The sequence below is a fragment of the Physeter macrocephalus genome, chromosome 21 (assembly GCF_002837175.3).
Source record: "Physeter macrocephalus isolate SW-GA chromosome 21, ASM283717v5, whole genome shotgun sequence".
In the NCBI taxonomy this organism is placed as follows: Eukaryota; Metazoa; Chordata; class Mammalia; order Artiodactyla; family Physeteridae; genus Physeter; species Physeter macrocephalus.
The window spans coordinates 41,158,375-41,180,056 of NC_041234.1; the positions used below are offsets into that span (position 1 = coordinate 41,158,375).

The window sequence follows — 21,682 nt, forward strand, 5'->3', positions numbered from 1 at the left end:
CACAAACACATGGAGGATAAACAGTATGCTACTAAAAAACAAAGAGATCACTGAAGAAATCAAAGAGGAAATCAAAAAATACCTAGAAACAAATGACAATGAAAACACAACGAACCAAAACCTATGGGATGCAGCAAAAGCAGTTCCAAGAGGGAAGATTATAGCAATAGAATCCTACCTCAAGAAACAAGAAACATCTCAAATGAACAGCCTAACCTTACACCTAAAGCAATTAGAAAAAGAAGAACCAAAAAAACCCAAAGTTACCAGAAGGAAAGAAACCATAAAAATCAGATCAGAAATAAATGAAGGAAACAATAGCAAAGATCAATCAAAAGCTGGTTCTTTGAGAAGATAAACAAAATTGATAACCATTAGCCAGACTCATCAAGAAAAAAGAGAGAAGACTCAAATCAACAGAATTACAAATGAAGAAGGAGACGTAACAACGGACACCACAGAAATACAAAAGCTGATGAGAGATTACTACAAGCAACTCTATGCCAATAAAATGGACAGCCTGGAAGAAATGGACAAATTCTTAGAAAAGCACAACCTTCTGAGACTGAACCAGGAAGAAATAGAAAATATAAACAGACTAGTCACAAGCACTGAAATTGAAACTGTGATTAAGAATCTTCCAACAAACAAAAGCCAAGGACCAGATGGCTGCACAGGTGAATTCTAGCAAACTTCAGAGAAGACCTAACACCTATCCTTCTCAAACTCTTCCAAAATATAGTAGAGGGAGGAATACTCCCAAACTCATTCCACTAGGCCAGCACCCTGATAGCAAAACCAGACAAAGATGGCATAAAAAAAGAAAACTACAGGCCAATTTCACTGATGAATATAGATGCAAAAATCCTCAACAAAATACTAGCAAACAGAATCCAACAAAACATTAAAAGGATCACACAGCATGATCAAGTGGAGTATATCCCAGGAATGCAAGGATTCTTCAATATATGCAAATCAATCAATGTGATACACCATATTAACAAACTGAAGGATAAGAAACATATGATAATCTCAATAGATGCAGGAAAAGCTTTTGACAAAATTCAACAACAATTTATGAAAAAAACCCTCCAAAAAGTAGGCATACATGGAATGTATCTCAACATAATGAAGGCCATATATGAAAAACACACAGCCAACACTGTACTCAATGGTGATAAAATGAAACCATTTCCTCTAAGATGAGGAACAAGACAAGGTTGCTCACTCTCAACACTATTATTCAACATATTTTCGGAAGTTTTAGTGACAGAAATGAGAGAAGAAAAGAAATAAAAGGAATCCAAATCAGAAAAGAAGTAAAACTTTCACTGTTAGCAGATGACATGACACCATATAGAGAGAATCCCAAGGATGCTACAAAAAACTACTAGAGCTAATCAATAACTTTGGTAAAGTAACAGAATACAAAATTAATGCACACAAATCTCTTGCATTCCTATACACTAATGATGAAAAATCTGAAAGAGAAATTAAGGAAACACTCCCATTTATCATTGCAACAAAACGAATAAAATACCTGAGAATAAAGCTACCTAAGGAGATAAAAGACCTATATGCAGAAAACTATAAGACAGTGATAAAAGAAACTAAAGATGATACAAATAGATGGAGAGATATACCATGTTCTTGGATTGGAAGAATCAACATTGTGAAAATGACTATACTACACAAAGCAGTCTACAGATTCAATGCAATCGCTATCAAACTACCAGTGGCATTTTTCACAAAACAAAAACAAAAAATTGCATGGAAACACAAAAGACCCCAAATAGCCAAAGCAATCTTGAGAAAGAAAAACAGAGCTGGAGGAATCAGGCTCCCTGACTTCAGACTATACTACAAAGCTACAGTAATCAAGACAGTTATGGTACTGTCACAAAAACAGAAATATAGGTCAAAGGAACAGGATAGAAAGTGCAGAGATAAACCCACCTACATATGGTCACCTTATCGTTGAGAAAGGAGGCAAGAATATACAATGGAAAAAAGACAGCCTCTTCAATAAGTGGTGCTGGGAAAACTGGACAGCTACATGTAAAAGAATAAATTAGAACACTTCCTAACATCATACACAAATGGAAATAAAAATAAACAAATGGGACCTAATGAAACTTAAAAGCTTTTGCACAGCAAAGGAAACCATAAAAAAGACGAAAAGATAACCCTCAGAATGGGAGAAAATATTTGCAAATGAAGAAAATGACAAAGGATTAATCTCTAAAGTTTACAAGCAGCTCATGAAACTGAATATCAATAAAACAAATAACCCTATCCAAAAATGGGCAGAAGACCTAAATAGACATTTCTCCAAGGAAGATGTACAGATTGCCAACAAACACATGAAAGAATGCTCAACATCATTAATCATTAGAGAAATGCAAATCAAAACTACAATGAGGTATCACCTCACACCAATCAGAATGGCCATCATCAAAAAATCTACAAACAATAAATGCTGGAGAGGGTGGGGAGAAAAGGGAACCCTCTTGCACTGTTGGTGGGAATGTAAATTGATAGAGCCACTATGGAGAACAATATGGAGGTTCCTTAAAAAACTAAAAACAGAACTACCATACGACGCAGCAATCCCACTACTGGGCATATACCCTGAGAAAACCATAATTCAGAAAGAGTCATGTACCACAATGTTCATTGCAGCTCTATTTACAATAGCCAGGACAGGGAAGCAACCTATGTGTCAATCGACAGATGAATGGATAAAGAAGATGTGGTACATATATACAATGGAATATTACTCAGCCATAAAAAGAAACGAAATTGAGTTACTTGTAGTGAGGTGGATGGACCTAGAGTCTGTCATACAGAATGAAGTAAGTCAGAAAGAGAAAAACAAATATGCTAACACGTTTATGGAATCTGAAAAGAAAGCGTTCTGAAGAACCTAAGGGTAGGACAGGAATAAACACACAGACATAGAGAATAGACTTGAGGACACGTGGAGGGGGAAGGGTAAGCTGGGACGAAGTGAGAGGCATGGACATATATACAGTACGAAATATAGCCAGTGGGAAGAACACACATGCAGAGGGAGATCAGCTCGGTGCTTTGTGACCACCTAGAGGGGTGGGATAGGGAGGGTGGGAAGGAGATGCAAGAGGGAGGGGATATAGGGATATATGTATACATATCACTGATTCACTCTGTTACACAGCAGAAAGTAACACAACGTTGTAAAGCATTTATACTCCAATAAAGATGTTAAAAAATATCCTTGATGTAAAAAGCTCTTCCAAGTGTGCTATTATTTTCTAGAAAGGAAGATATTGAGGTATATAAGAACAAAATGTACCTTTACAATAACTAACTTTATAGGTAGAAATGAATGTATAATCTACCCTGAAATTCCTACACTTGCCTAACCGAGAAAACAATGTATATTATAAGCAAGTAAATTAAAACAAATAGACTCAAATGCAAGCCAGACAGGTAAAGAAGGGGGAAACATGATTTACCCTTTCTTTAAATGCCTACTAGGTTCATAATATGCACATCTTGAGGACCTTTAAAATCCCTGTCTTGGGGTAGAAGTGTTGACATTTTAGGTAGTACTTACTTTATAAAACTCATAATCTATCTCTAATTTATCAGTTTTTAGTGGTTTCCAAAATATATCATTCCAAACAGACAGTAACAAAATATTATAACAGCACAGACCTGATATTGGCATATTAATTCTAATCACTCCTCTAAGAATGGATCAAACAAATTAAAAAATGAATACGTGGGCTTCCCTGGTGGTGCAGTGGTTGAGAGTCCGCCTGCCAATGCAGGGGACACGGGTTCGTGCCCCGGACCGGGAAGATCCCACATGCCACAGAACAGCTGGGCCTGTGAGCCATGGCTGCTGAGCCTGCACGTCCGGAGCCTGTGATCTGCAACAGGAGAGGCCACAACAGTAAGAGGCCCGTGTACCACACACAAAAAAAAGAATATGCAAAAGAAATTCACGGTGGAATAGATTAGGAATGGTTCTACGTAAATCGTTAAAGCCAGTGTCTCAGAATGCAGAACATTTGAGAGAGAAAAATTTCTCTACCCATCCCCTTACCTAGATGTAGGCTTTGGATAAGCTGGTCATAAAAAAAGAAGTAAATGTAGTTTCCCTTTCAGCTCAGAAGGCTACACGTGTGAAAGGTGCCAAATGAGCTATTTCAGACCTCATTCGGGGGACTTAGACACATATTTTAACTGGAAAGAATCCACCTCATCTCTTCTCATTCCTGTTAATTATGACTCTAACCAGCCACCTCACCCTGCTGAGTGATAGCTCATCAATCCAAAATCTAGTGGATATTCAAAACATAATTACCGGAGAAGGACCTTCAAGATGACAGAGGAGTAGGACATGGAGATCACCTGCCTCCCCACAAGTACATCAAAAATACATCTACATGTGGAGCAACTCCTACAGTACACCTACTGAAGGCTGTAAAAGACCTCAGACTTCCCAAAAGGCAAGAAACTCACCATGCACCTGGCTATGTGGCTGACAGGATACTGGTGCTCTGGCCAGGTGCCAGGCTTGAGTCTCTGAGGTGGGAGAGCCGAGGTCAGGACACTGGACCAACAGAGACATCCCGGTCGGACATAATATCAATCGGCGAGAGCTCTCTCAGAGACCGCCAGCTCAATGCTAAGACCCAAATCCACTCAATGACCAGCAAGCTCCAATGCTGGACACCCCATGCCAAACAACTAGAAAGACAGGAACACAACCCCACCGATTAGCAGAGAGGCTGCCTAAAATCATAATAAGGTCACAGACACCCCAAAGCACACAACCAGATACTGTCCTGCCCACCGGAAGGACAAGATCCAGCCTCATCCATCAGAACACAGGCGCCAGTCTCCTCTACCAGGAAGCCTACAAAAACCACTGAAACAACATTACCCAGTGGGGGCAGACACCGAAAATAACAGGAACTACAAACCTGCAGGCTGCAAAAAGAGGACACCAAAAACAGTTAGTTCAGCAAAATGAGAAGACAGAGAAATACGCAGTAGATGAAGGAGCAAGGCAAAGACCCACCAGACCAAACAAATGAAGAGGAAATAGGCAGTCTACCTGAAGAAGTATTCAGAGTAATGAAAGTAAAGATGATCCAAAACCTTGGAAATAGAAGGGAGAAAATACAAGAAACGTTTAACATAGAATAACTAAAGAGCATACAATGATGAACAACACAATAAATGAAATAAAAAATTCTCTAGAAGGAATCAATAGGAGAACAACTGAGACAGAAGAATGGATAAGTGACCTGGAAGATAAAAACGTGGAAATAACTGCTACAGAGCAGAATAAAGAAAAAGGAAGAAGAGAATTGATGACAGTCTCAGAGACTTCTGGGAAAACATTAAACACACCAACATTCAAATTATAGGGGTTCCAGAAGAAAAAGAGAAAAAGAAAGAGACTGAGAAAATATTTGAACAGATTTTAGTTGAAAAATTCCCTAATACAGAAAAGGAAATAGTCAATCAAGTGTAGGAAATGCAGACTCCTATACAGGATAAATCCAGGGAGAAACATTCCAAGACACATATCAATCAAACTATCAAGAATGAAATACAAACAAAAAATGTTAAAAGCAGTAAGGGAAAAGCAGCAAATAACATATAAGGGAATCCCCATAAGGTTAACAGCTGATCTTTCAGCAGAAACTCTGAAAGCCAGAAGGAAGTGGCAGGACATATTTAAAGTGATGAAAGGGAAAAACCTACAAACAAGATTACTCTACCCAGCAAGGATCTCATTCACATTTGATGGAGAAATTAAAATCTTTACACACAAGCAAAAGCTACGAGAATTCAGCACCACCAAACCAACTTCACAGCAAATGTTAAAGGAACTTCTCTACGCAGAAAAGACAAGAGTAGGAAAACACCTACAATAACAAATCCAAAGCAATTAAGAAATGGTAAGAGGAACATACATATCAATAAATACTTTAAACAAAAATGGATTAAATGTTCCAACCAAAAGACACAGATTGGCTGAATGGATACAAAAGCAGGACTCGTATATATCCTGGTGAAAAGAGACCCACTTCAGACCTAGGGGCACATACAGACTGAAAGTGAGAGGATGGAAAAAATATTCCATTCAAATGGAAATCAAAAGAAAGCTGGAATAGAAATTCTCATATCATACAAAATAGACTTTAAAATAAACACTATTACAACAAAGAAGGACACTACATAATGATCAAAGAATCAATCCTAGAAAAAGATATAACAATTATAAATATTTATGCAGCCAACATAGGAGTACGTCAAAGTACAAGGCAAATGCTTACAGCCTTAAAAGCGGAAATTGATAGTTACACAATAATAATAGGGGAGTTTAACACCCCACTCTCATCAATGGAGACATCATCCAAAATGAAAATAAATAAGGAAACACAAGCTTTAAATAACACATTAAACAAGATGGACTTAATTCATATTTATAGGACATTCCATCCAAAAACAACAGAATACACTTTATTCTCAAGTGCTCAAGGAACATTCTCCAGGATAAATCCTATCTTGAGTCACATTTCAAACCTTGGTATATTTAAGAAAACTGAAATCGTATGAACTATCTTTTCTGACCACAACTATGATATATCTAGCTATGAGACTAGATATCAATTACAGGAAAAAAGAACTGTAAAAAACACAAACACATGAAGGATAAACAATGTGCTACTAAATAACCAAGAGATCACTGAAGATATCAAAGAGAAGATCGAAAAATACCTAGAAACTAATGACAATGAAAACACGATGATCCAAAACCTATGGGATGCAGAAAAAGTTGTTCTTAGAGGGAAGTTTATAGCAATACAATCCTACTTCAAGAAACAAGAAAAATCTCAAATGAACAACCTAACATTCCATCTAAAGAAATTAGAGAAAGAAAAACAAGAGAAACCCAAAGTTAGCAGAAGGAAAGAAACCATAAAAATCAGATGAGAATAACTGAAAAAGAAATGAAGAATATGATAGCAAAGATTAATAAAACTAGAAGCTGGTTCTTTGAGAAGATAAACAAAATTGATAAACAATTAGCCAGACTCAGCAAGAAAAAGAGTGAGAAGACTCAAATCAACAGAATTACAAATGAAAAAAAAAATAACAACTGACACTGCAGAAATACAAAGGATCATGAGAAATTACTACAAGCAACTATATGCCAATAAAATGCACAACCTGGAAGAAATGGACAAATTCTAAGAAAAGCACAACCTTCCGATACTGAACCAGGAAGAAACAGAAAATATAAACAGACGAATCAGAAGCACTGAAATTGAGACTGTGATTAAAAATCTTCCAACAAACAAAAGCCCACAACCTGATGGCTTCACAAGCGACTTATATCAAGCATTTAGAGAAGAGCTAACACCTATCCTTCTCAAACTCTTCCAAAATATAGCAGAGGGAGGAACACTTCCAAACTCATTCTAAGAGGCCACCATCACCCTGATACCAAAACCACACAAAGATGTCACAAAGAAAGAAGACTACAGGCCAATATCACTGATGAACATAGATGCAAAAATCCTCAACAAAATACTAGCAAACAGAATCCAACAGCACATTAAAAGGATCATACACCATGATCAACTGGGGTTTATACCCCAGGAATGTAAGGATTCTTCAGTATATGCAAATAAATCAATGTGATATACCATATTAACAAACTGAAGGCTAAAAACCATATGATCATCTCAATAGATGCAGAAAAAGCTTTTGACAAAATTCAACACCCATTTATGATAAAAGGCCTGCAGAAAGCAGACATAAAGGGAACTTACCTCAACATAATAAAGGCCATATATGACAAACCCACAGCCAACACTGTTCTCAATGGTGAAACTGAAACCATTTCCACTAAGATCAGGAAAAAGACAAGTTTGCCCACTCCCACCACTATTATTCAATATAGTTTTGGAAGTTTTAGCCACAGCAATTTAGAGAAGAAAACGAAGTAAAAGGAACTCAAATTGGAAAAATTAAAACTGTCACTGTTTGCAGATGACATGATACTACACATAAAGAATCCTAAAGATGCCACCAGATAACTACTAGAGCAAATCAATGGATTTAATAAAGTAGCAGGATACAAAATTAATGAAGAGAAATCTCTTACATTCCTATACACTAATGATGAACAATCTGAAGAGAAGTCAAGGAAACACTTCCCTTTACCATTGCAACAAAAAGAATAAAATACCTAGGAATAAACCTACCTAAGGAGACAAAAGAACTGTATGCAGAAAACTATAAGATACTGATGAAAGAACTAAAAGATGATACAGATGGAGAGATATACCATGTTCTTGGATTGGAAGAATCAACATTGTGAAAATGACTATACTACCCAAAGCCATCTACAGATTCAATGCAATCCCCATCAAACTACCAATGGCATTTTACACAGAACTAGAACAAAAAATTTCACAATTTGTATGGAAACACAAAACACCCTGAACAGCCAAAGCAATTTTGGGAAAGAAAAACGGAGCTGAAGGAATCAGGCTCCCTGGCTTCAGACTATACTACAAAGCTACAGTAATCAAGACAGTATGGTACTGGCAGAAGAACAGAAATAGAGATCAATGGAACAGGATACAAAGCCCAGAGATAAACCCACCCACATTTGGTCACCTTATCTTTGATAAAAGAGGCATGAATATACAAAGGATAAAAGACAGTCTATTCAATATGTTGTGCTCGGAGAACTGGACAGCTACATGTAAAAGAATGAAAATAGAACACTCCGTGACACCATACACAAGAATAAACTCAAAATGCTTTAAATACCTAAATGTAAGTCCAGACACTATAAAACTCTTACAGTAAAACATAGGTAGAATACTCTATGACATAAATCCCAGCAACATCCTTTTTGATCCACCTCCTAGAGAAATGTAAATAAAAACAAAAATAAACAAATGGGGCCTAATGAAACGTAAAAGCTTTTGCATAGCAAAGGAAAACATAAACAAGACCAAAAGACAACCCTCAGAATGGGAGAAAATATTTGCCAACAGAGCAACTGACAAAGGATTAATCTCCAAAATATACAAGCAGCTCATGCAGCTCAATATCAAACAAACAAACAACCCAATCCAAAAACAGGCAGAAGACTTAAATAGACATTTTCTAAAGAAGATATACAGATTGCCAACAAACATATGAAAGGATGCTCAACATCACTAATCGTTAGAGTAATGCAAATCAAAACTGTAATAAGGTATCTCCTCACACCAGTCACAGTGGCCATCCTCAAAATATCTACAAACAATAAATGCTGGAGAGGGTGTGGAGAAAAAGGAACCTCTTGCATTACTGGTGGGAATGCAAATTGATACAGCCACTATGGTGAACAGTATGGAGGTTCCTTAAAAAACTACAAATAGAACTACCATACGATGCAGCACGACTGAGCATATACCCTGAGAAACCCTTAATTCAAAAAGAGTCATGTACCACAATGTTCATTGCAGTTCTATTTACAATAGCCCAGACACGGAAGCAACCTAAGTGTCCATCGAGAGATGAATGGATATAGAAGATGTGGCATATATATATAATGGAATATTACTCAGCCATAAAAAGAAATGAAATTGAGTTTTTTATACTGAGGTGGATGGACCTAGAGTCTGTCATACTGAGTGAAGTAAGCCAGAAAGAGAAAACCAAATACCATATGCTAACACATATTTATGTGAACAGTATGGAGGTTCCTTAAAAAACTACAAATAGAACTACCATACGATGCAGCACGACTGAGCATATACCCTGAGAAACCCTTAATTCAAAAAGAGTCATGTACCACAATGTTCATTGCAGTTCTATTTACAATAGCCCAGACACGGAAGCAACCTAAGTGTCCATCGAGAGATGAATGGATATAGAAGATGTGGCATATATATATAATGGAATATTACTCAGCCATAAAAAGAAATGAAATTGAGTTTTTTATACTGAGGTGGATGGACCTAGAGTCTGTCATACTGAGTGAAGTAAGCCAGAAAGAGAAAACCAAATACCATATGCTAACACATATTTATGGAATCTAAAAAAAAACTGGTTCTGAAGAACCTAGGGGCAGGACAGGAATAAAGACAGAGATGTAGAGAATGGACTTGAGGACACAGGGAGGGTGAAGGTTAAGCTGGGACGAAGTGAGAGAGTGGCATGGACTTACATACACTCCCAAATGTAAAACTGATTACATTTGATTACACTGATTACACATAGCATACATGTGCTATGTGGAAAGCAGCCGCATAGCACAGCGAGATCAGCTTGTGCTTTGTGACCACCTAGAGGGGTGGCATAGGGAGAATGGAAGGGAGATGCAAGAGGGAGGAGATATGGGGATATATGTATACGTATAGCTGATTCACTTTGTTATAAAGCAGAAACTAACACACCATTGTAAAGCAATTATACTCCAATAAAGATATTTAAAAAAAAACAAAACTGAAATACCAGAAAGTCATTAAATTTTTGTCTTTTCATGATAGTAAACAGCTGGAAATGAAGATCCAACAATTCAGAAATACCACTTAAACACCCTATGCAGAAAAGTTATCATAGCAGGCCTGACTGCTGTCCTTGGAAAGGCCAACTTGCAAGGTTGCCCCTTGGCTGATGGCTGTGAGCTTGAATTTTGGAAAGGTTCCCTCCATTCCATAACTGATAAGAGTGACTCATTGTGCCTAAACTGTACAAACAATGTGGTTTATGCTAAATACTTGCTTTCCTTGTGAGCATCTAGAACTTTGGTATACACCAAGCAGAGTGCTTATGTGACCAGCCCCCAATAAAAATCCTGGCACTGATTCTCCAATGAGCTTCTCTAATAAACAAGGCTTTTCACATGTTGTCACAATTTGTTGCTAGAGGAGTTAAAGCATGTCCTATGTGACTCCCCTGGGAGACGGCTCTGAAGCTTGTGCCTGGTTTTCTCCAGACTTCGCCCCTTTTCCGTTTGCTGATTTTGCTTTCTATCCTTTCACTGTAATAAATCACAGTCACAAGTATGACTATATGCCAGGTCCTGCGAGTCCTCCTAGTGAATCAATGTGCTTGAGGGATGGTCTTGGGGACCCCCAACACATTCCCAAACTTCTATATTTGGCTCAGAGCTCTTTCTTGAGACCTAGACTCAAATGCTTGATATCAAATACCTGATATGTTTTTAATCACCTTGAATTCAAGTCTAAAACTGAAGACGCTGTCTGTCCTTCTTGTGCTCCTTATCTTGCTAACATATCCATAACCACTTGGGTCACCTAAGCCAGAAACCAGGAAACCTGGGATGCATACTAAACTTCTCCCTCTTTCTCCCAACCACATTAATGTGTCACCAGGTTCTTTTAATTCTACCACCTAAATATCTCTTAAAACCATCTCCTCCTCTCCATCCACAGTCATTGCCTTAGTTCAGATTCTCATCACTTCTCATATCACTCTCCTGCATTCTTAGCTCCAGCAAGCCAATTCTCCATACCAAAACCAAAGTAATCTAAGATTAAAATATACTTACAGTCCTTTCCAGCTTAAAATAAATACTCTTGTGGTTGCTCTCTTCAGGATAATGTTCAAATTCCTCAATCTAGCCACGAAGCCTTTCATGATCTGAGTTCACTTACTGACCTCTTTCCTTCTCTCCCTGTGTAAGTTAGGATAGAATTCCTTCTCCAGGCTATTACCCAAAGCATAAGGCTGTTTCTGGCTTCCCAGTCTGAATTCCATATTCTTCATCTGTGCTCCCATAGCACCCTATGCTTTAGACTATGAGAACTCTGACTCGGTGTTTTGAGTGCACTAGTTATTTAATAAAAGCTTGTTGAATTGCTGAATGTTGAATTAAAAGGAGAGATCATGAGTTGTTTTTGCCCTTTTTAAAAAAATTTGTTTGCTGGTATTCTTCTGTTTTAATTAAATGAACCAAAAGAAAGCAACAGTGAAAAAATTACCTCATAGTTTCTGTTGGCATCTGTTATGGTCCAGTACCTGTTAGGAAGTCCCATACGTCCAAAGTCTGATATTGGGTCAATCAGCTTCCATCCATTTTCCCTCATCTCTTTTGAGGATTTGGGATTGTAAGAAAAAGCATACAGATCTTCATGTAATGCTGGAGAAGAAAGATAGGCATGAAAACAAAGTAATAATGAGTGAAACTTAATACCAAATAGTGCAAAAAAGCCTAGATTTTCTTCTCTCTAAGGGAATGTTTGTCAACAGCCCCTGAAAAGGACAATAGTTTGTGTACAAGGTTGCCTTTATTTGTATACAAGGCATAAGAACTGAAATATTGCTTCAGAGTCTTCTTTTAAAAATATTTAAATTTATATGATACCAATATAAAGCAGGAACATTCTGCCTGGTTTCCTGTGAATTGTTGGATAATGGACTGAACTCAAGCTTCCAGGTTTCACATGCCAAGAAAGTGGTCCTTACCATAAGTTTTTAACTGAACTTCAATGTCCCAATTGCAGTTTGTTGTAACATACTGCAAAACATTAACAGTGTTCTTGCATTCTACTCGTCAGGTCAATACCTGCTTCTGGCTGAAAAATGGCCATTTCTTCTCTTCTTCCGGTCAACCCCACTTCCTCCCTTCACAAAGTTCAACGTGTAATCAATAAATCATTTGACCAACTTATGTGGCAGTAACTTTTCCAGAGTTGGATGGAGTCTTCCAGAACCTTTTACAAAGTGTTGGGCCAGCTAACAGATAGCCTCTGTCAATAGAGCATCAGCAAATTCTGAGAAATTATTCTAGGAAAAGGGTAGAAGAAAATGGGGAGGGAAATGTAATTTTAATCCACAGATTAGGACATTAGTCCACAGACTAAAATCAGAGGAAGCTGATGGGTTAGCAACCTGGAGCTGGGGCTGGAAGATGAGAGGGTGAGGCTGGAGGAAGCAGGGATAACTGCATTAAGGACTCTGATAAACTTCCCTAGTTTGCTAGTTGGAACTAAAAGTAGGGGTAGGAACAATAGGCCAAACATAAAGCTTGCAGGACAACAGTAAACAAATTTTGTTCCAAAGCAGTCTTACTTCCTGAAGTGTTGAAAAATTTACAAGTTGATACTTTAGAGGAAAGAGGGAAAGTGAAGGAAATAACAGCTGTTAAATATCTACTATATACCAAGTACAGAGTAAAAATGCACACATGCATTTAAACCTCAAAACAACCACCATAGGGAGCTTATACTATCATTATTTTTACAGGTGAGGAAGCTGAGTTCAAAGGTTATGTATCTTGTCCAAATACCATGGAGCTGTAAGAGGCAAAGCCCAGATTCAAACTCTACTTTATTTAACTCCATAACCAATGATCTTTCCATTATGCCATTCTGGGAGAAAAATTACAATGGTTTTAGGTAAAAATACTATCATAACTACCTGGCTGAGAAAGCTTTAACAGTGAAATGTAAACCTCATGGCACACAACGTCAGATTCTAAAACAAAGTGGGCCACCCGGAAGTTCTTACAGTGGAGGATCAGGGGACAACCCAGGCTAGTGATGGACAACTTCTCCACAGTGGCAATATGATGCAGTGCAATCTACAAAACAGAAAAGAACCAAAATAATTCACAGACATGCACTAGATCTATCACTCAGTGTGCCTGACTCTCAGTAACGGTAACAGCATGGCCAGAGATGTGATCACATCTACAGCCTACAACCATCCTTTGTAAGGTACAACTGGGTTTCTTTTAAACAGAAGTAAATAGTGGTAAAGCAATGAAAAGCAAATTACGATATTATAAAACTTCCCTCTCCTTAGGGATATAAGGTTAAGAGATTTACAGGGCAATTGTGGTGAACTGGCTCAGAACAAATGGCTTCTAGCATGCTGTGGTGTTTAAAAATAATAGTAGAATGATTGTCAGAGAGGAAAATAGAACTTCCTTTTGTTCTACCAAATTACTAATTAAAATGATTAACAATTGGTATTGTGCTTTACTGCCCATGAGGTAGTCCATGATCATTAACTATTTAATCCCTGTAACAACACTTTGAGTATAATCAACCCATTTCAGGAATGAAGAAACCAAAGCTCTGAGAAGTGAACTCTTCATCAGAGGCCACACAGCCAAAAAGTGGCACAAACAGAATTTGAACCATGGCAGTCTAACTTTGTTCAGGGTTATTTCTCTAGAAATTCTAAACTCTAGTCCTGGAATTAGGATTTAACTAGAAATATTACAGGGAAAATTTCTCTTCCACATTTTAGACTCTAGTGACAGTAAAGCAAAGAATGAAATGGGGGAAATTTTTACCTAAGTGACTAAGGGAATGAGTGGAGACTGTAAGACTAAGGACTAAAGGAACTACACATAAGCACTGTACTGCAGTTAATAAAGTTGTTTCCCATGGGAGTACAGGTTAATAATTCAAATGTTTTTAAAAAATGAAGGATTATTAAATTTTTAGTCTCATCATTCCTGCTCATGCTGATGCCAACAGAAAAGAAATGCATGGAAAGGGAACCGGTACAAGAAACTGTATACAAATAATACAAGTCTCTCTTTATAATTTCAAAAAGCCATGGAATCATAGTTTTACATTTTAGTCTTTGATGTTCTCCTCCTATCTGTGTCTCTGATGTTTCCTACAACTAGAGCCTGAATGTATTCTTTTCATTCTCTGGACTCCCTGTCCTGTGCCTGGAATGGCCTTCCAATCATCATTGTCTTTTCTTTTCCTCCATCTCACACAGTCTACGGCCCAGCCCCCATTTATTTGGAAAAGAAATCTCTTCCTGGAAATCTTTCAATCATATCCATCATCTAAGAATGGGGTAGATGTAGGGACTATTCACATATTCTGAGAAGGAATTTTCCATCTTAATTTCTGTCTTAACTATTCTGTCAAACTCAATTCCTCTTATGGCAGTTTTGAAGGGCCATAAAAACTACTGATAATGTAATAGGAATTAATGTACCAAATTTCAAGAAAATCAAAGCCCTGTTGATCAATATGGGAGACCTGTGTTTGGGTAGTAAAACAGTGATCATCGAGATCAGGTGCCAGGCAAAAACTGGTGAATTGGAAAGAAGCAGAAAGTAAAGCAGACTAAGGATGGAAAGAGCTTCATTAATAGTACTAATTGGGTAAATATGCCTCCTTTGACATACAGAAATAATTAACATAAGTTCTCCCTTCCCAATCTAGTCCATTAGGTTTGAAATAATACCCAGTAGAAACAAATCTGGAGACATGTGCTGTCTGTAAATGCAGGTAGAAAGGGGAAAGGCTCATGGCACAGTACTAAAGAACTGGTTCCCAAACTGTTAGAAATGGAAGAGTCCTTACTAATTATATAATCTAACAACCTCATTTTACATATGAGGAAACTGAAGCCCAGAGAGCAAGAGTCACTTACCCAAGGTCATATAGCCAGTTAGTGCACAACTAAGTCTAGCTAGAACCAACTCTCCTGATTCCTCTTTTCTCATTCCTTTCATCATACCAAAGTGAACAAGATACAATGTCATATGGGGAAAGCTCATGGTGTTTTTTTAAAAGGAAGTATTAAAACGCTTCTTTCAAATGTATATTCTGTTTAATTCATTTTATACTTATATAATCATATCTATCATGTGTCAAACACCATTTTAAGCATTTACAACATTAACTTTTTTATTCCATAACCAGGTATTATTTCCTCTATTTTAGAGATGAGGGAAGTGAGCCTCAGAGAAGTTAAATAACTTGCCCAATGTTACAAAAGTAGTAAATGTTGAAGCTGGGATTTCACCTTGAGCAGGCTGGCTCTAGGGTCTGTGATCTTAATCACTATGCTATGCCATATACCAGAAGCATGTTTTACTTGTTACAGAGGGCTAAGCATAAGTCTGGCTAATGATTAAGATTAAATGGTCCTACTTTAGGATGAGGTAGGCATAAAGTAACATTAGCAGTGCTAAACTAATTACACAACATTGTTTAAAGGTATAACAAAATACACACACACACACACACACACACACACACACACACACACACCCCACCCTGTCTTAGGTCAGAGTGTTGGTCTAAATTATTGATACCCAAAATGTAGTCCATGAACCACCAGCATCACCTGAGAGCGCTTTAGAAATTTAAAATCTGAGGCCTGAGATTCTGCATTTTTAACAAGCTCCCAGGTGATACAGATGTTCTTGGTTTTTGGACCACATTTTATGGGTAGCAAGGCTTTAAATTACTTCGGGATGCTTACCAAGTAAGCTCAGAAAATGAGCAGAGACTACTTTACCTAAAAATACTGAGGAAAAGTCCCATGTAGCTTAAGATGACTATAGTCAACAACTTGAGGGAAGAGAAATCATATGATTCAATCTCTGAAAAGACCCCCCCCCACTAGAATAGATCCTTTGAAGAAAAGGTTTTACAACAATTTAACTGTTAACTGAAATTTAACCATGTTAGAAAGCATGTATACACAACTCTTCCAGACTCTTTGATATTTCTTCTAGTGAACATACCCATGTCTCTTTTCGGGCTGCACCAGAAGCCTCCACATAGATCAGGTGGGTTGCAGTAAGATATAGACTCCCATTAGCTGGTTTCTTACCTACATAACGATCCAGTAATTTCACGTTTTCTACCTGTTATATGAGGGGGGAGAAAAATACTGATTAAGTTATCAACTCACCACCTGTGATTAAAGTGGTGTAATTCAAAGCAAGATAAATGCTGTTAATTTGCTATAAAACTTCTTTGAGGCTTTCTAGGTCCTGTCAAAGTGGCAAACTGCTATGATCTGTGTTTCCTTTTCCTAAATCAGCCCTGAAGAAACTATAAAAGTGAGAGGGAAATGTGGATTCTAAGAAGGATTAAAATTCTAGATGATGTTATTATGATGGGGTAGATGTGTGTGGAAGATAAATAGGACATAAGAGCCTGCTGAGGTACTAATCTTGTTAGAGGGAAGTGGCAGTTATTGTATGTGGAAAAATCAATAGGTGTAAATAACGTGACATTAGATCGTAAGTTAAAGGGCAAGAAAATAGAGTATATAACTTTCTAAAAAGCAGGAGAAAACTTGATCTATCCAGTGGAAAGTAGTAGGAAAGAAAAAAAAAGCAAACAAAAAACCCCAAAAAGAGTACCATAAATGGAAAGTATAAAATTAAATGCCAGAAATAAGTCCCAATATAAGAGAAATAACAAATGTACACAAATTAAACTTACCAGTTAAAAGACAGACTTACAGACTGAATTAAAACAAATACTCAACAATATTCAGTCTAGAAGATATATACCTAAAATAAAGAGATGTAAATAGGTTGAAAATAAAAAGACAGAAAAGATATACTAGACAAATATGAACAAAGCTTGAGTAGATTTAATATCTGACAAAATAGAATCAAGAGACAAAGAACAACAGGACAAGAAGATATATTGATCATAAATATATATGCATCTTACAAGACAGTTTCAAAATACATCTTGCTTGATGTACTTGCTTGTAGCAGAACTGCAGAGAGAAAAGAAACACTTGGATACTTTAACACTTTAGTTAGGAATTGATAGATCAAGCATACGAAAATAAAAATGAATAGAGATACAGTATACTTGCACAGTACAACTACAAAGTTCAAGCTATTAGATATACAGAGAACTCTATATCCAACAAATAAAGAACATAAAGTCATTCAAGACAACTAATATAACATTTCTAAAAAGACATCATGATAATGGCTGTAAAGGAAGCCTCAATAAATTCTAAAGGTTCAATATCACACAGTCTACATTCTCCAACCATGACACAATGACATTAGAAATTAATAACAAAATAATAGGCAAAGTTAGCATATGTTGGGAAACAAAATAGCATATTATTAAATTAACCTTGGGTTAAAGGGAAATCATAAATAAAATTAATAAATATTTAGAAGTGAATAATAATAAAAACACAACAAATGAAAATTTGTGGGGCACAGCTAAAGCAGAACTAAGAAGGAAATGTATACCTTTAAGTACACTTATCATTAAAGAAGAAACGTTGATAAACTAGTTAAGTGTTCACTGCAATGAAGAAAGCAAAAGAACAGAGAAACAAAGAAGACAAAGGACAGAAATTAAAAAGAGAATTGCCCCCCCACATACACACACACCAAAAAAACCAACAGAAAAGATGAACAAAACTAGAATTTAATTCTTTAAAAAGGTTAATAGATCTTTTTTTAATAGATATTTTAAAATTAATTTTTATTGGAATATGGTTGCTTTACAATGTTGTGTTAGCCTCCACTGCACAACAAAATGAATCAGCCATACACATACAGATATCCCCTCCCTTTTGGACTTCCCTCCCATTTAGGTAGAGTTTCCTGTGCTATAGAGTATGTTCCCAACAGTTGTCTATTTTATACATAGTATCAATAATGTAAATGTATCAATCCCAGTCTCCTAATTCCTCCCACCACACCCCTTTCCCCCGTGGGATCCATACATTTGTTCTCTACGTCTGCGTCTCTATTTCTGCTTTGCAAATAAGATCATCTATACCATTTTTCTAGATTCCACATATATGCATTATTATATGATATTTGCTTTTCTCTTTCTGACTTACCTCACTCTGCATTACACTCTCTAGGTCCATCCACATCTCTACAAATGACCCAATTTCGTTCCTAAAGGTTAATAGATCTTTGATAAGACTGATCAGGAAAAAAAGGGAAAAGAGGCAAATACACAAACTACAGAATGAAAAAGGGAAGACAATGTAACAAATTTCTTTAAATGAGAGTATTATGAAAAATATGCTAATAAATTGAAAAACCTACATGAAATGAAAAAATTCCAAGGAAGATACCTCAGGATGACTTATTAGTGAATTCTACCAAACTTCCAAGAAACAGACTACCTTATCTAATTGATTCCAGTTATTAGAAAAAGAATGACAGTCTATTTTATGTATGAGGCTAGTGTAATCTTGATTCTAAAACCAAATAGACAACTATAAGAAATGAAAATTTATACCCCTTTCACTTAAGAAATGTAGATGCAAAAAATCCAAATAAAAATTATTTAGTGAATCAACAGTATATTTTAAAACATACATTTGATCAAGTAAATTTAACTCAAGAAAGCAAAGATAGCTCAACATTGAAAAACTTCAATGGAAAACATCACATTAACAGATTAAAAGAGAAAAATCAAATGCTTTATCTCAATTAATAGAGAAAAATACTTTTAAGTTCACTTCTATATATGATAGCTCTTAGTGAATTAGGAACTGAAGTAAACATCCTTAACTTGGTAAAGATTATATATCAAGAGCCTACAAAGAATGTCATGTGTAATGGAGAAACTAAATGCATTAATTTAAAATCACAAAAAAGACAAACTGGACCCATCTATCACTGCTACTCTTCTAGATATCCTAGCCAATAAAATAAGAAAAAAGAGGGGGAAAATTAAGACATGAAAGGATTGGAACTGAAGTGCTATATCTGGCACAATTTACTGGGAAGATAATTTTACCAATAAAAAGATAATAGAAGATCTTCTACCAAGAAAAAAAAAACAAAAGAATCAACAAACTATTAGAATTTAAATCAGAGGAATTCAGCAAGGTTGCAAGATAAAATATCAACCTACAAAAATCAAGTGTTTCTCTAAACCAGCAATAACCATTAAGAAAATACCATTCACAGTGGCAACAAACTCCATGCTGAATCCAGGAATTAGCTTAACCAAGCATATATGAGACTTTTACATTAAAAACTTTAAAACTCTAATAAGAAAACTGAAGACAACTTAAAGAAATGAAGAGACATCCATGCTCTTGGATGGGACAACTTAATTTTGTAAAGTTGGCAATTATCCCCCAAATTAATCTATAAATTTAATGCAACTACAATTAAATTTCAAAGTGGATTTTCCACAAATGTATTCTAAATTTAAGTAGAAGACTATACCCCATAAGTAGCTAAATAAATCTTAAAAGAGAACAGTGAAGAAGGGAAGATTTGCTCTACTAGATATGAAGACATACCCAAAGTCATGGGGTAAAAAAAAAAAAGCCTGAATTACTAGTGCAAGAACAGACAAATACACCACTGATAAAGGACCATAGCTCAAAGACAGACTCGTGTATGAATGGGTACTTCATATAGGATAAATGTGGCACTACAAATTATGAACAAAAGAGTACTTACTAAATCTGTTGGGGAAACTGTATGAATACATGGAGAAAAATAAAACTAGATCCCTGTAACACCATATACAAAAGTGGAATCTAGATATATCTATATGTAAGAAGTAAAACTATAAAATTACTAGAAAAAATGCAAAACACCTTGGGTCTAGAGACAGGAAAAGACTTCAAAACTTAATAAAAGAAAGAAAGAAAATATATAAAATGTCTGAAACTAACAAGAGATTATCAGGGAGGAACCAAGATGGCGGAGTAGAAGGACGTGCTCTCACTCCCACTTGCGAGAACACCAAAATCACAACTAGCTGCTGGACAATCATCTACAGGAAGACACTGGAACTCACCAAAAAAGATACCCCACATCCAAAGACAAAGAAGAAGCCACAATGAGACAGAAGGAGGGGCGCAATCACAGTAAAATCGAATCGCATAACTGGTGGGTGGGTGACTCACAGACTGGAGAACACTTATACCACAGAAGTCCACCCACTGGAGTGAAGGTTCTGAGCCCAACATCAGGCTTCCCAACCTAGAGGTCCGGCAACGGGAGGAGGAATTCCTAGAGAATCAGACTTTGAAGTCACAGGACTTCGACAGGACTGGGGGAAACAAGAGACTCCACTCTTGGAGGGCACATGAAAAGTAGTGTGTACATCGGGACACAGGGGAAGGAGCAGTGACCCCAGGGGAGACTGAAACAGACTTACATGCTAGTGATGGAAGGTCTCCTGCAGAGGGAGGGGGTGGCTGTGGCTCACTGTGGGGACAAGGACACAGGCAGCAGAAGTTCTGGGAAGTACTCCTTGGCGTGAGCCCTCCCAGAGTCCGCCATTAGCCCCACAAAAGAGCCCGGGTAGGCTCCAGTGTTGCCTTGCCTCAGGCCAAACGACCAATAGGGAGGAAACCCAGCCCCACCCATCAGCAGTCAACCAGATTAAAGTTTTACTGAGCTCTGCTCACCAGAGCAACAGTCAGCTCTACCCACCAGCAGTCCCTCCCATCAGGAAACTTGCACAAGCCTCTTAGACAGCCTCTTAGATAGCCTCATCCACCAGAGGGAAGACAGCAGAAGGAAGAAAAACTACAATCCTGCAGCCTGTGGAACAAAAACCACAGAAAAGGCAGAGGACATTTTACCAGGTGAAAGAACAAGATAAAACTTCAGAAAAACAACTAAATGAAGTGGAGATAGGCAACCTTCCAGAAAAAGAATTCAGAATAATGATAGTGAAGATGATCCAGGACCTCAGAAAAAGAATGGAGGCAAAGATCAAGAAGATGCAAGAAATGTTTAACAAAGACCTAGAAGAATGAAAGAACAAACAAACAGAGATGAACAATAGAATAACTGAAATGAAAACTACACTAGAAGGAATCAATAGCAGAAAAACTGAGGCAGAAGAAGGGATAAGTGACACGGAAGACAGAATGGTGGAATTCACTGCAG

The 21,682-nt window shown here is 36.9% G+C and overlaps 1 protein-coding gene across 1 annotated transcript in view; it reads right to left on the reverse strand.

Moving 5' to 3' along the window:
• The window catches only part of MTMR8 (myotubularin related protein 8), a 217,267-nt gene that overhangs the window by 146,164 nt on the left and 49,421 nt on the right, over nucleotides 1-21,682 (reverse strand). The window contains exons 2-4 of the mRNA XM_028482651.1: nucleotides 16,553-16,675; nucleotides 13,462-13,624; nucleotides 12,024-12,181 (exon numbers count right to left, since the gene is read on the reverse strand). Of these exons, the coding sequence (XP_028338452.1) occupies nucleotides 12,024-12,181; nucleotides 13,462-13,624; nucleotides 16,553-16,675 (444 nt within the window). The remainder of the gene's footprint in view (nucleotides 1-12,023; nucleotides 12,182-13,461; nucleotides 13,625-16,552; nucleotides 16,676-21,682) is intronic.